Here is a 14,009-nt window from a genome sequence, read left to right on the forward strand (position 1 = left end):
TGTTTTATGTCTGTAACCATGACAGTGGGAAATGTAAAGCTGGCAGTTCTAGGAATTCAGCAAACTCATAATATTTGATATTTTTTACTTAATGTCTTCATCCTTGAAGTCTCATGATTATTTCAGAATATTTTTCTGCCTTTCTAAAATACTTCAGTGCTTCTTGCGAAGGCATATACCTTCTGGACCTTTGAAATTAAAAGTCAGTTAGAAAGAACACAGAAATAGAAGTTGCTGGACTTTTAGTTTCAAGAATATATCATTACTCTTAGGTATTAGCTTTTGGAGCCAGGAGGCTGAATCTATCTGTACCAAAAATGTGACTAGCGCTGAAAAATAATTCGTAACATCTGTAGCTTGCAATATCCGTTTTACTTTGTTTGCTGCACAGAGTGGGTGGAAATGGAAAGGAGTAGTTAAAGCAATGCATTCATTTTTAAACCTTCACTAGGTAGGGCCTTTATAATTATTAGTACTATCATAATGGAGAATTATGCATTTGATCTTAATGCATGAATTTGTTTCTATTTTTCTGTGTTTCTCACTCTGCTCTGGGAAGGAATGTTGTAAATGTTTTGGGGAAAAAAACCCAGTGTGGTAACATATCAGCAGGTCTACCTTTCTGAGAGGCCATCTCAGCAGGGAATGGAGTTAATTTTCTTGTTCTTTCCTATGGAAAGGGTCAGAGGTATACAAAATTAATAATCTGTGAGAAAAATAAGTCCAAAATGGATCTTAATGGAAGATGAGTCTCACCAACTGAAGAGGAGGAAAAAAATCTGAAAAATGGTTTTGAATCACGTTTAAAAAGATGTATTTTAAGTCTCATGCATTTGAATAGACATGGCTTTTTTATATCTCTTAGAATAAAAAATATTAATGCTGATTTCATAGCAAGGGAGGGGAAAGTAGAGAACAAATATTTACTTTGAAAGCAGGAGAGGAAGGGACTGTGGATACCTCTCAGTAGAGAAGGACAATTGTTTATTATTTTATGGGTGGCAGGATGCAAATAATGAAATCATTCCTATTTGCAAATCCCACACAATAGCGAGCAAATTTCCAGTAAATACTGAAGCAAATAGCCTGGGAAAGCATCAGTGAACTTTTCTAAGTCAAAGCATTCAAAGCTGTGTTAAGCTCCTTGCCATCCTTCCAGAAAGCAGTTCTTGAGCCACTTTTTTTTCTGTGACTAAGTATCCTGACCCTGTAAGCTTGCCATTCACCTCATTCGCCCCAGGGTCCATTCAGGGCATTATAAGAGCATCCCCGTCAGTGGGATGCAGCAGAGCTGGGCTTGGAGCAGGGGAGAGCAGACAGCAGCCTGCCCAGGCAGCACAGGCAACTGCTGGAGAGGCTGCCTCCATCGGGAAAACAGCCGCTGATGATCACGGCTGGGAATTACATGTAGCTCAGCCCAAATTCCTCAGCTGGCAGCAGCTGTTTGTGGAAACTGAAGGAGTCTTGAAAAGAGCCCCATTTTATGGCCCCTGTGATAATATTCGTGAGTGCTGCAATGTAATAATACATGTATCTGAGCTACGGCATTCAGATGTGTCTCTGCTTTTGGCCCCTTCTCTCCAGCTGGGGAAGGGAAAGTTTATTCAGAACAAAAAAGCCCCATTCCTGCTTGTTTTAAAATGGATAGGTGGAGGGGAAAAAACCCCCAACAAATACTCCAAACAAAAACTTCAAACCACAAGCTCTGTTGCGTTGTTAAAGCTGTTTATAATTGGCACTGTTCACATATTTGTTATTTTGACTATGTGGTCTCAGTGCTGCAAGGATGCAATTCTCATGGAAGTGTCCTCATCTCTGGGCTACAGACAGACTCCTATTTGCTTAGTCTCCCTTGCTGGCCCCATAAATCCCACATTCCTTTTCTGCATAGTCTTATGGCTTCAGCAGAAATGTGGCTCCATGCCAAGTTGCAGACTAACTTGTGGCTCTCACTTCTGAGAAACTGGAGCAGTGGACTGAAACCCCTTCATAGCAAGGAGGGTTCAGAAGCCACCCTTCTCCTTTTGTGGGTTAAACAGTTCCATGGCTGCTTGATCACAGCTCCTGTAGCTGTGCAGGTTACTCCCTCAACTGCAAAGCCTGTCTTGTATACCAAAACCCCTAACCTGCCTTAGTCCTCACACTATTCCCAAATCCTTGCTACAACTCCTACACCTGTTTGGCTGGCTGAATGGCAGCGTAAGCTCACTGGGCTGGTGCAGTACTACACAGGAGATGGCTAGCCACAGATTGCTGCTCTCTCAGGGACTGGAGAAGGGCTCAATTATGCCAGCCTTGGCTCTTCTCTGCCTAATTTCTGGTCTCATAAAATTTCCAGATCCATCAGTCTTCTGTCCTCTCCAGGAGGTGAGGCAATCACAGTTAAACAGCCAGACACTGTAATTTCCTTAAGAAATTATGAGGAAAAAACTACACCCCATGTAGATAGGATCCCACAGAGACAAGCCTGTTTTATGCAAAGTTACCTCCTTCTCCATCCTCCCACTATACGAGGAATTCCTGGTCCTGTTAACCTCTCCCCACCAAATGTCTTCTAGGTAGAGAGTAGATGAGCCTTCCAGTGCTTCCAAAAGTGAGTGTGGGCCCTTGATTATCCATCTCTGCTGGATTGTGATGAATACATTTTGATTGTGTCTGTTCCAAAAATCTGTGGTGTAGTGATAAGTGTAAGAAAAAGTTAAGAAAACTATCCAGAATAATAAATTTCAGCTGATCCTGACTAACAGGAAGTATTTTGAGCACACTTGCACAGTTCCCCCCCACCACCCCATTTTCTAGTTCTGTGCTGTATTCTGTTCTGTATGTGTTTTCATGCGCATGTATTTTTACACACATACGTGTACACTGGTGGGAATCATTGAGTGCTACAGGTTGATAATGCAGAACAGAAGAACATTTCCATTATAAAAATCTGCAGAGAATAATACAGATCTGATCTGTGCTGCAGGAACCGATGGCTGCTCATCTTCTATAAGGAAGTCATGGTTTCTCCCAAAGAAATATTTTAGTGCAAATCAAAATGGTCTTTATGACTGAGGGTACATGAACTGATTTATTAAATCCTTTATATTTCCGTAATATTTAGGCTCTTAAATTCAGTGTAAACAAGATTTTTGGAATGGTGGAGCTATACCTTTTATACTTACTTGTGAATAAGTAGAATTAAAAAAAAATATTTACAAACTTAAGTAATCAATGACTTAGTTTTATTCAACCAAAATAAAGACAGATATTTTTGATTTAACATACAGTGGGAAAGGCAGAAGAATCTAAAACTTTACTCAGTTACAAGTTAATCTTAGGTACTAGAAGCCTGAAATATTTCCAGGGAACTGAATACCAAACTGCGTAGCACTGATTATTCACATAAGAAGTCAGACTACTATGAGAGATTTTCATATGGCTTTTTAAGAAGAAAACTTTAATGTATTAAAAAATCACAGCCAAGAGTTGGAATACTTGTGTAAACTGTTCTTAAAATGATTGAGAGGTGACTCAATTGACATTTTCCAACACCAGTTCCCTTTTCAGTTAGTATTACATAAATTTCACTGGAAGGCATTTGTAAGCAGACATGCAGTCATGCTGTACAGCATGGCTTCAGAAGTGTATGGGTGTCACTGGAGTTTCTCAGAAATTGGTAGTAAGGACAGCCCACAGTTCCTGTCTAAACTTCTCAGTCTCCCAGACAGAGGAATCAAAAAAACCTCCAGGGAAATAGTTATTCTAATCCAGAACCCAAAATCTATTTCAACTTCCAGTGGGATTACAATTTTCTTGTTTCGGTTCAAATTCTGTCATGCTGTCATTTCAGTTCAGGCTCCCCTGTTCATCTGAACTGGCTATCTATTTACCTGTCCTGGCCAGAAAGGTTTGAAGGTTTGCTCTCCAGGTAGGGAATCTCCAGCACAGGCACTAGTCTGGACTACACCAATGCTCGTCCTACATGTATCTGTCTGGAGAACCATCTATCTGCACAGCGACCTGGACCTGCCAGCTGAAGCAGAGCTCTTGAAGCCATCGTAGATGTGACAAGTGGTGGAACACTTGAATCCAGTCCACACCTGAAACACAGTTTAGCCCTGAATTTACGAGGTAGTCTCCAGATCCATCCTTTTATAAACCCTTCCTCCACTGGAAAGCTCCAGTTGGTGTATCTTTCAGCTGGAGGATGTACTAAACCGCTTAATGATAATGCAATGTCCCTCCAGCACCTGGGGTGCATCGTGTACTCCTCTACGCTTTGGTCTTCAAAACTCAGACAAGTCAACAACAACAAAAAAATCATTTCTATAGTTTTTTTCTGAAACATTTTAAAAAACAGCTTCAGGAAATGTGTAACAGAATATACATGAGACAGGTAATAAAACAAGTTTAACACTTTAAGGGATGGGAATTACATTCTTTGCATGCAAAGCTAATTACTGTATTGTACATCTTCCCAGTTTTTCATACAAGGTAGGAAGCCTTTATTAATCGCTTTTCACAAATGGATAGCTGATCATGAAATTCGCCTTATTGTTATAATTTGAAACATCTAAAGTTTAACTTCATTGCTCTCAGAAGTTATCAGTTCTACCCTATTCAGGGATAATGAGCTGTTAGATGCTGACAGAAGCTTGAAATGTATGGTTGGAAATTTAGTTTGAAGTTTAGTCTCTGGCAAATTATCCCCTCAGTGGCAATCCAAGGGTTCTTACAAAGTATGTTCCAAGGGAATGGCATAAAGGACGGCTGTATAGCTCTCATGTGCCCTAGTTTCTGCCATAAGCACTTATTTACAGATACCAGTCTACTTATATAAATATACTGAGAACCATAACTTAGTAATGTCACTTTGAGTGCAAGTAATTAAACCTTTTTTTTTTGTATTTATATGTGAAAAATGCTATAGAAGTTGCTAGACTGTAAGAACTTATAACAAAATTATGGTCTTGAAAAAGGAGTGCTTTTTGGGAAAGAATTTTTAGTTGCTGACATCATTCCTCTCCACTAAGGACAAAAACTGTCCAAAGACAACCAACGTACAAATTATATGGTATCACATTTTTATATATTTGGAACTCTAGTCCTACACTTTTAAAAGGAATGAGGGTTTTGCAACTGCCTTCACTAAAAATGAAGTCCGTGCCTGAATGAGGATGGTTAATTTTAGTAATATGAAGGATCTTAATCTCTATCATATATTCATGCACTGAGTATCGGTAAGGTAAACAGGATGACAAGTGAGTTTTGGATCTTGTCATTTCATGAACAGTAGAAACTTTTACTAATTCATTCCAGGCTGGATGATTGTGCTTTTTACAATTTTTGTATAGTGGTGTGATTAAAATATAGTGATGTGATCAGCCAGGCTAATGCATATGATACTCAGTTTTAATAAATATCACATTTAAATATTTTCATATTTTTTAGCTAATGTTAGATAATTTGTGGATGGGAAAATAAATTTGAAAGAGTGGCTAGGATGTTTTTTAAATTCAGAAACCAAACTTTTGTAATGATAGGACAACAGAGTATGTTCAATACAGGCTAATATGATCAATTCAAAAGTAAGATTAAAAGAAGCAAACCCTTTTCAAAAGTTTGGGTCTCTTGCATACATATATAGATACCTAAAAAAGCAATCTTATTTCCAGAATTTGCTAAGCACTGAAAAGCAGTAACAGACATCAGTGGGATCTGTGAGATGCTCAATAATTTGGAAGATTCACACCAGGCACCCAAAGATGAATTGGAGACCTCATTTGCATGCAGATGTTTTTAAGAATATGGCCAAATCTATAATGAATTCTTAGAACATCACTAATTGTAGTAAAAAGCTGCAATACACAGCACTGTGGCATCTCTAGGGTTTATGGTAAAATTTTATGGTAGTAACTATAGAATATAGTACCAAATGTGCTTTTTTTCACGGTTTACCATAATCCTTCCAAATAAGACCCAATCTTTTTTTTTTTTTTTTTTTTAATTACTTTACAGATGTATATATGTATGCTAAAAAAGATTGAAAGAGAAGCGGGTTTGCTTAACATTGGATTTTGACAGAGAAAGCTATGTTCCAGGTGTGAAAACACATTTGTGGTGAACCTTAAATATCACAGAATCACAGAATTGTTGAGTCTGGAGGTCACCTTTTGAGATTATCTTGTCTGTCTCCTGCTAAAGTAAGGTCAGATACATCAGGTTGCTTAGGGTTGAGTCCTGTCAACTTCTGAATATCTCCCAGGATGGAGACTCCACAACCTTTGTGGGCAAAGCACATCTTACCTCTGGGCAAGCATATTTCACTGTGTTTGCAATGCCATGTTTCAGATTAAAATAGATAGGTTTAAAGAAACAATATATGGAGACACATATCTTTCATCTGAGAACAGTATCACGCAGTCCATCATCATACTGGGGAGACACTGGTGATACTTACAAAGCGATCTTTCTCAGGGCAATTCAAATACAGTTCAAGAAATATTTTTTAAAATATTTACTGATAAAAAGACTGCTAGGCAGAGAAGTCCACTTCTATTAGATGCCCATGCAGAGACTTTATTAGTGTCTACCATTTGTTTAGCATTTCACATTCTATTAAAAAAAACACAACCCCCCAAAAAAAAAACTATTTAGGAAAGAACATTTTAATTTTGTGGTAAATCAGAATGACTGTAAAAGATTTGCTCTATTCCAAGTCACAGTATGAAAGGAAAACTGGGTAAAGCAAGTGTTATTTAACACTAAATAATTTCATTTCCATGACTTCATCGTACTTACATATCAGCTATTCAGAAAATAGTCCCAAAGAGAGTCTTTAATTTAAACTGTCTGATGTTCTTTTGGCTGTTGTAGTGAGACCAAGAGATTTGTTCTCCAGAAAACTTGGACATAGCTTCAGATAAAAGAAAAGGGGGGACGTGGATTGTTGGTGGTTTTTTTGGGTTTTTTTTGGTTGTGTTGTTTTTTTTGTTTTGTTTTTTTTTTTTTTTAAGGTGGACAGTTACTGTCAAACAGTATTTTTTCTGGAAATTATTATAATTAACTAACGTACTTCTTTCAGAAAGGCTTACTACCTTTTAAATAGCAAAATAGCAGGAAATGTTCTCTGTCCACAAAAACTAACACACAGTGAAATTAATAAATACCATACCTCCTTCTGAAAGCGATATTTATTCACACAATTCAGTGGAATTAAATGTGTTAGAAATAATTTTCCTAAATCGATATGTTGCTTCAAGCTATAACTCAGATATAGTTTCAGGAAACAGCATAATGGAAATGTGAATAAATAAATTTTGTTTTGACATAGCAAAATAAAACTCCCTTTGACTGGCTGGGGACAGAAATACTTTCAGATAAGTCTTCATAAGCTTTTTCAGGAAATGAGTTCTAGAAATGGTGTTTAGTGAAGGGTAAATGCTGCTAAGAAGAGTAATGATCCCTATTTAAAGTTTCCTTCAAAGTCAATTCTTTCTTTTCACTGTCCCTAGGTCTGGAAAAAGTGCCAAAAGATCTTCCTCCTGACACAACTCTTCTGGACTTACAGAACAACAAAATCACTGAAATTAAAGAGGGAGATTTCAAGAACTTGAAGAATCTTCATGTAAGTGTATAAACTAACTAATATTTGCAAAAAAAAAAAGAAGGCAGGGGGAGGGGGGATGAAATGTGGTTTTGGCCTGGTACTCAGGTTTTTAAGGAAAACTGATGAAATACTCTGTGATCTTCCTTCACCAGCCCAGCCTGTGTGTTTCCTTTCCCATTCCTCTCCTGCAAACCCTTCTCACACCACAGAAATTTCTCATCTCTTTTCATCTCTTCATACCTGCCTCCTGTCCATTCAGTCTCCTGGTCTCCATCATAACTTCTCTCACCTAGTCATTTATGTTTTCAGTCCCTTTGGCACAGTGGCTTGGCTATTTCTATTTAAAAAGCGGATCCATCTCGACCCTGCAACCTCACTCACTCATTACTGTATTCCTTCCCCTCACCTCTGAGCCCACAGAGATTTGAATATGCCATGTTTGTCAGCAGTTTCTCTGTACTAATTTTAGTTCAAGAATCTTTTCAAATCAACCTTCTGCAACCTGAACTGCAATGGAATTGTGTTGTTGCAATAACCTCCTCCCAGCAAACTCCATCCTCATCCTCCTTTACCTGCCAGTCTCTTCAAAAAACTGCTGTCTGGTTTTCTCTTTGCTGAAATATTTTCCTGCCCTGGTTTCTGTGACTGCCTTTTTTTCTGGTTCCCCTGTTCTTTTCCAAGTTTCCATCAGACAACTACCTTCCTCTGTTTCCAAATTTTTGTTTCTCTGTCCTTCTCCTTTATTTCTATACTTTTAATCAACACCTTAAAATTCATACCTCATAGTCTTCCCTCAATTCGGTTGAAATAATCTCTTTCTTTCACGATCAGAAAAAGGATATTACTCCTCTGCCTTTGAAAGTAATACCCCAACTCAGTCATATTTCTGAAAATACTCTTTTTCTAGCCTTTCACCAAATCAATTTATCCTGTGTATTATTCCATTTGATCCTTTTTGATTGTAACCAATGTAAACTACCCGGCTTTGTTTTCCTGGCTCTTCACAGCCTCTTTCTATGCTGTTTTCATTCACAACCAAGAAACCAGCTCCCACTATTTATCTGTTCGTGATGCCAATGTTATCACCCAGACAAGCACTGTTTTAAAAAGAATCTGCATTCAGCCACTTATACTTGAGAGGAAAAAAATAAATCCTGTAAACATTTATCTCCTTTATTGCTTCCAAATTCCCTCTTAAATGTTTGTTTTAATGCAACATCAAGAGGAAAAGTTTACAAAATTTTCTAGGAATAGGCACAATGCCAGTCTGTCCATAATGAACTGTATCAGTAAGCCACGCTGAGGTTCATGTCATCTAATTTTAACATAGGTATCTATACTTGAACTAGTTACATAGATAACCTCTACAGTTAAAAAAGAGAAGTAGGTGCTTCTACATGACGTTTCATCTGACTTGGTTTTAGAATGAGCTGAGAATTTTTTTTTTTTCAATTCCTCTGCTTGGCTACTGAACAGATTTGCAACCCTAATTCCTGTCCACTTGTTTTGGTTTTCTTACACCTTGGAAAGAAATCTTGTGTTTACAGTAAAGGTCACCTGTAAAGTGCTAAAAAAGAGAAATGTCTCATCAGTGAAATAAATCTTTTCACAATCCTTCTTCATGACGCTGCATGGAATGAGTTAGAGCATGGTACTGCAGATGAAAAAAGCACTTCCCCCAGTGACTTCTGCCTACTTGGCACTCAGCTCAGGTCTCTGTTATACATCCTGCTGTGAGTTAAGGTATTGTGAACTATGTAATCTCACTGAGGTTAACTCTGTGGGCTGCTTTTCTTTATTTTCTTACAGCAGGTATAATTTAATAGCGAATTAAATAGATAACTCTTCAGGGAAGAGATTATTTGTTTGTCTTACTCCCAAGGGTAAGTTCCAAAATAAGTGCATGCTTAGGGACCAGTGGGAAACATACAGAAGAATGAAAATAGTAAGATAAGTTTTAACAAATAACCTTCTGAACAATGCAGTTTTCCTGGATTTACTCAAGAACAAAAAACGATCCTCTCATCTCCTCCCCCAAATAATAATTTAGTTATGTGGTACATTTATGTGACTAGGCACCATCTTTACTCTCAGCAGGCATCATTCTTCTTCTTACGTAATATCTGGGAATGATTCCCATTCCCCACATTGCAACTAAATATTCTTCAGAGCCATAGAGAAAAAGGGATATTGTTTTTAGATAAATATAACTCAAAATCTTTGTTGTTGATAGAGCTCTATTCTCACTTCTGTTTTAAGGAGATATATGTGTGTATGTGAGATATACATATATGCATATATATATCATGTATATGCTTTTTAATCCCTTTTTTTAAATTCCCTGATGAATATGACTTGTGATAGTGTTACACTTTACAGTATGATGTTCATCTCTAGACTTCTTAGACTTTACTAAACCTTCTTATACTCTACTAAAACAGGAAGATTTACATAAATTACCTGTATTATTGTTCCAAAATCTAAAATTATCAGCAACTTCAATTAACCTCTTGCATGAAGTGATCAGCTAAGGGAACAATTTCTTTAATCCTAATTTTCATAGATCTTGAAAAAATGAACAGTATATTCAGTTTATTCCTTTTGAATATTCATTTAAAATTCCTTCCTAATTCCTATAGACACCACCAACCACAGGTGTAATAGATCTAGAAGAGATTTTCATGAACAACTTGGGGCAAATCTAAAGTTCAATTTGTACTAAAACCCACACGAATTAAGAAGAGAAGAAAGGATCTACCTATAACTTGCCCATAGCTTCTCTTTCAGCATAAATGTAAATGCTTGTTTTGAGTGCACAATACACAGAAAAAGAAATGAAAGATAAATTAGTACCTACAAAAATATTCTTTATATCAGAAAATTTTCCAGAGTAGGTAAAATAGTGGTTAATATCTGCAACTTTGAAAATATGGCAAGTAAGAAAGGATACAATTAAGAGAATATTTATCTGCAAATAATAGATGCTTACCAGAAAACACCAGAGTCAACAGTTTTGGAGCACTTCATGTTTTTATATTTTTAGATTTATTCAGGTAAAAGTGGCCAAACTATTAATGTTATATTATAAACACTCAGTGAGACTTTACGCTATTTAAAAATGAAAGATAAGGTACATTTTATTAGCAGAGGACTTGGAAGAATAGGGAAAAAATTGAAGACAGTCTTTTTTTAGGGCCGAGGATTGAGTTTTGTGGTTTCAGAAAACTGTCTGATATTATGTGAAAACTTGCTTATGATTTAGACCTGTGGCAAAGCAATCAGAGAGGTGCTATGGAAAAGCCAAGGGGGAAAAAAAAAAACCAAAGCAAAAATACTTCTATGAAACTGTCAGAATTTTCCAGGCAGACTGACACTTCTGGATAGAGCACAGTACTTTGACCCCATGGACACAATAAAGAATCCAAAATACTACATGAGTAAGGCCTCATGCAGAGTGAAGGAGGAGTCTACAAAAACAGCACATGGAGTTGCATGCTGTGTGGCAAAGCCAAAGCAAACCAGTATAACACCTGGCACTTGGAAAAAGAGGTAAAAGAAACTACTGTGTATTAGATCACTATAAGAACAGCACAAACAACAGAATAGTGACTGCATGCTTTTCCAACAGGAATTTTTCAATGGCACAGTGTTAGTACAGCAAAAGAAGACAAATGCATTATTGGCTTGAAATCAAATGGAATGTTACTTAATTTAAGCTGGCAGGACTATCCAAAGCCATGGCTGTGCATACAACAGCGCTAAACCCAGTTGTATTTATACTGAAGGAAAAGACCTGCACAAAAGAGATAAGATATTTAAACCTGGGACTTAAGGTTATGACCATATCTACATTAAGGCATTATCAGCATTAGATGTATGGGCAAATAAACTGAAACACTCCTTGTAGTAATATCAAGAGGAAAAAAATCATGTATTGCATTAGAAGTTTCAAGCAGTCTTTTTTTTTTTCTCCTTTCCCCCCCCCCCCCCCTTTTTTTTTTTTATCAAAAGAAGGCTCCCTATGGAAGGCAAGAGCCCAGATTAACTGAAGAGAAGTCTAAGAACATCTTCCAGGGATCCATAAAGTCCCTAACAGATCAAAAAATATTAATGAAAGAACACAGTCTTCTGAAGGCTCATTACAGCTTCAGTTCCCTTTACCAAGGGATAATTAAAAGAAAAGTTAAATAAACATAATGCTCTGCAAATCACAGAATGAAGAATCAGTAACCATCAGCATACTGTAAAAACCAGACAGACATCTATGTCCAGTTTCTACCTCTGAACTCAATTTCCACTATCATCAATGGCAAACATTCTTCATGGGACTGAAGAATACCTTTTTACATTTTTTTTTCAACATGATGCAGCTGTAAGTTTCTAACAAATATTCTGAAAACAAAAAAGGTTAATCTGAAAGGCAGGACTCCCTTAGGGAGCTGTTGTTGCCTCAGGCTCTCCTTTGCATTATGTTTAACACACAATGAGATTTTCCACTGAAACATACATGCAAAATATTTTTAATGAGCAGAGGGTTAAGATCTTTTTGTGTGAGGAGAACAACAGAAAAAAAAATACTTTGAGGTCCTTAAAATTCTGGAAAAAGTCAGCTAAACTAAACAGCTAAAGAAAAAAGAAAATTTTATGGAATACAGCAATAAAATAAACAAGCAAATTGTGATAAGATAAATAACCAAAATGCTTGATTCAGTAGATAAGGACAGTGTTGAAAGATTCTCTAGAACTCCAGAGCATTAGAATTATGCTTTGTTGGAGCAGGAAAGTGTAGAACCATCTGTCCCCTGGTCATCTGTGCAAGTCACGTTACACAAGACTTATCAGTGGGAGCTCAAACACCACACAAACTAGATCTGCGGCAGGCTCCTTGGTTTTGTGAGATTATCCAGCAGGGTTCTGTGGATGTGACCAAACTGCTTTCCCCAGTCTGTCATTCATGCTGACAGGCTGTTGTTTTAGTGCCTTGCCATCTCCTTCCCTCACAGTTCATTCATCTCTTCCCTATTGTTCCTCTGTCGTCCCTTTTTCCTTGCCTTTCTCAGCTATGTTCCCTTGACCCTGGGTTTGGTAGGGTTACTACTAAACCCTACCAAAGAATTTAAGTAACAACAAATAAAGAATAATTGCACCATCATGGGTTTTTTATACCTTTATGCTTTTCCTGCCTTAGTTGTAGATCATAGGCCCTTCAGGAGACGTAAAATCTGGAATCCTGTTCAGAGACCTCCTTGGATCCAGAGGCTCTTGGTTCCTTCAAGTTTACCAATGTTCATGATTTTTTAAATTAATTTCAAAATGAAGACTTATTTTGTAGAATTCTGTCTCCTGGTATAACACAATTAGAGGAGAAAGTCAAGTTCTGGTTTTTATTTTTTGTGTTCTTCATTAATTTTTTTCCTAAGTCACTATCCACTTCTAATAATTTGACAGAAAAGCTTGTCTATATATCCAGGTTATCACTTAGCTAAAAACACAAGGCAAACAAAAAGAATGAAAATTATTATTTTTTTTACTTGATTGCCTGACTCCTGAGCTTACCGTTCCTAAGCCATTACTGTTCCTAGCAGAACTGTAATAAAAACCAGGTAATAATGTAATACATAACCCAGGAAATTAAAGAAATTCCATCGGGTCAGCAGATTGACTTTTCAGTTTAAACCCTGAAGGATGCATGCATCATTAAAGACTTGATGTTAGGTAAGAGTACCATCCCCAGCTGGCAAAACAGATGTATCACCATGTACTATGGCTCATAATAATTTGCTGATCATTTCACAGTTCACTTCTGATTTTGGCAAGGCTGTCTCTTCAAGGTATTCTAAACTAGGAAGAATAGAAGTAGGGATGAAAATCTCACAGATCAATCCCCTGAGATTCTCACATAATGAGATTACACCCCAAAATACAATCCACTGCTCCCCACCCCAGGCAGGGCAAAAATTGTAAATTTTGGTAATCCCAGAAGAGCAGCCATATGCTAACTAGTTCCTACAGGATTGCCACACACTCCCTCTGCAGTTTGTCAGGGTGTATTTTGACACAAGCCTGCCAACAAATGTTCCCAAATTTTCCTGAATTATGAATCCTCCTATTTGTTTTGGGAATAAATATTTGAGGTAGAAACCAGGCCAGAGGGAGCGAAATGGCCAGACTCCCACTGACTTCAATGGAGCCAGCATCTATTCCTGTCATACAGGAATTTTAGTTCGGTTTTTTTTTTTTTTCCCTGACTATGCTAATACCAGAGGTGTTTCAGTAAAAAGTAAGCCATCTTTGGAGCAAAGCTTGGATTTTTTTTCCTCTGTGAGCACTACTTAAACTGCTGGTCATGATAAGGTGGTTCATAGGTATTATCACAGTGCAATATTATAACAGACTCAATGTTTACCATGCAACA

At 37.2% G+C, this 14,009-nt stretch overlaps 1 protein-coding gene across 1 annotated transcript in view; it reads left to right on the top strand.

Annotated features, from left to right (window-relative positions):
* Positions 1 to 14,009, top strand: part of DCN (decorin) — a 40,189-nt gene that overhangs the window by 13,352 nt on the left and 12,828 nt on the right. Inside the window, exon 3 of the mRNA XM_056340988.1 lies at positions 7,500 to 7,612. Within this exon, the coding sequence (XP_056196963.1) occupies positions 7,500 to 7,612 (113 nt within the window). The remainder of the gene's footprint in view (positions 1 to 7,499; positions 7,613 to 14,009) is intronic.

The sequence above is a fragment of the Falco biarmicus genome, chromosome 5 (genome assembly GCF_023638135.1).
Source record: "Falco biarmicus isolate bFalBia1 chromosome 5, bFalBia1.pri, whole genome shotgun sequence".
In the NCBI taxonomy this organism is placed as follows: Eukaryota; Metazoa; Chordata; class Aves; order Falconiformes; family Falconidae; genus Falco; species Falco biarmicus.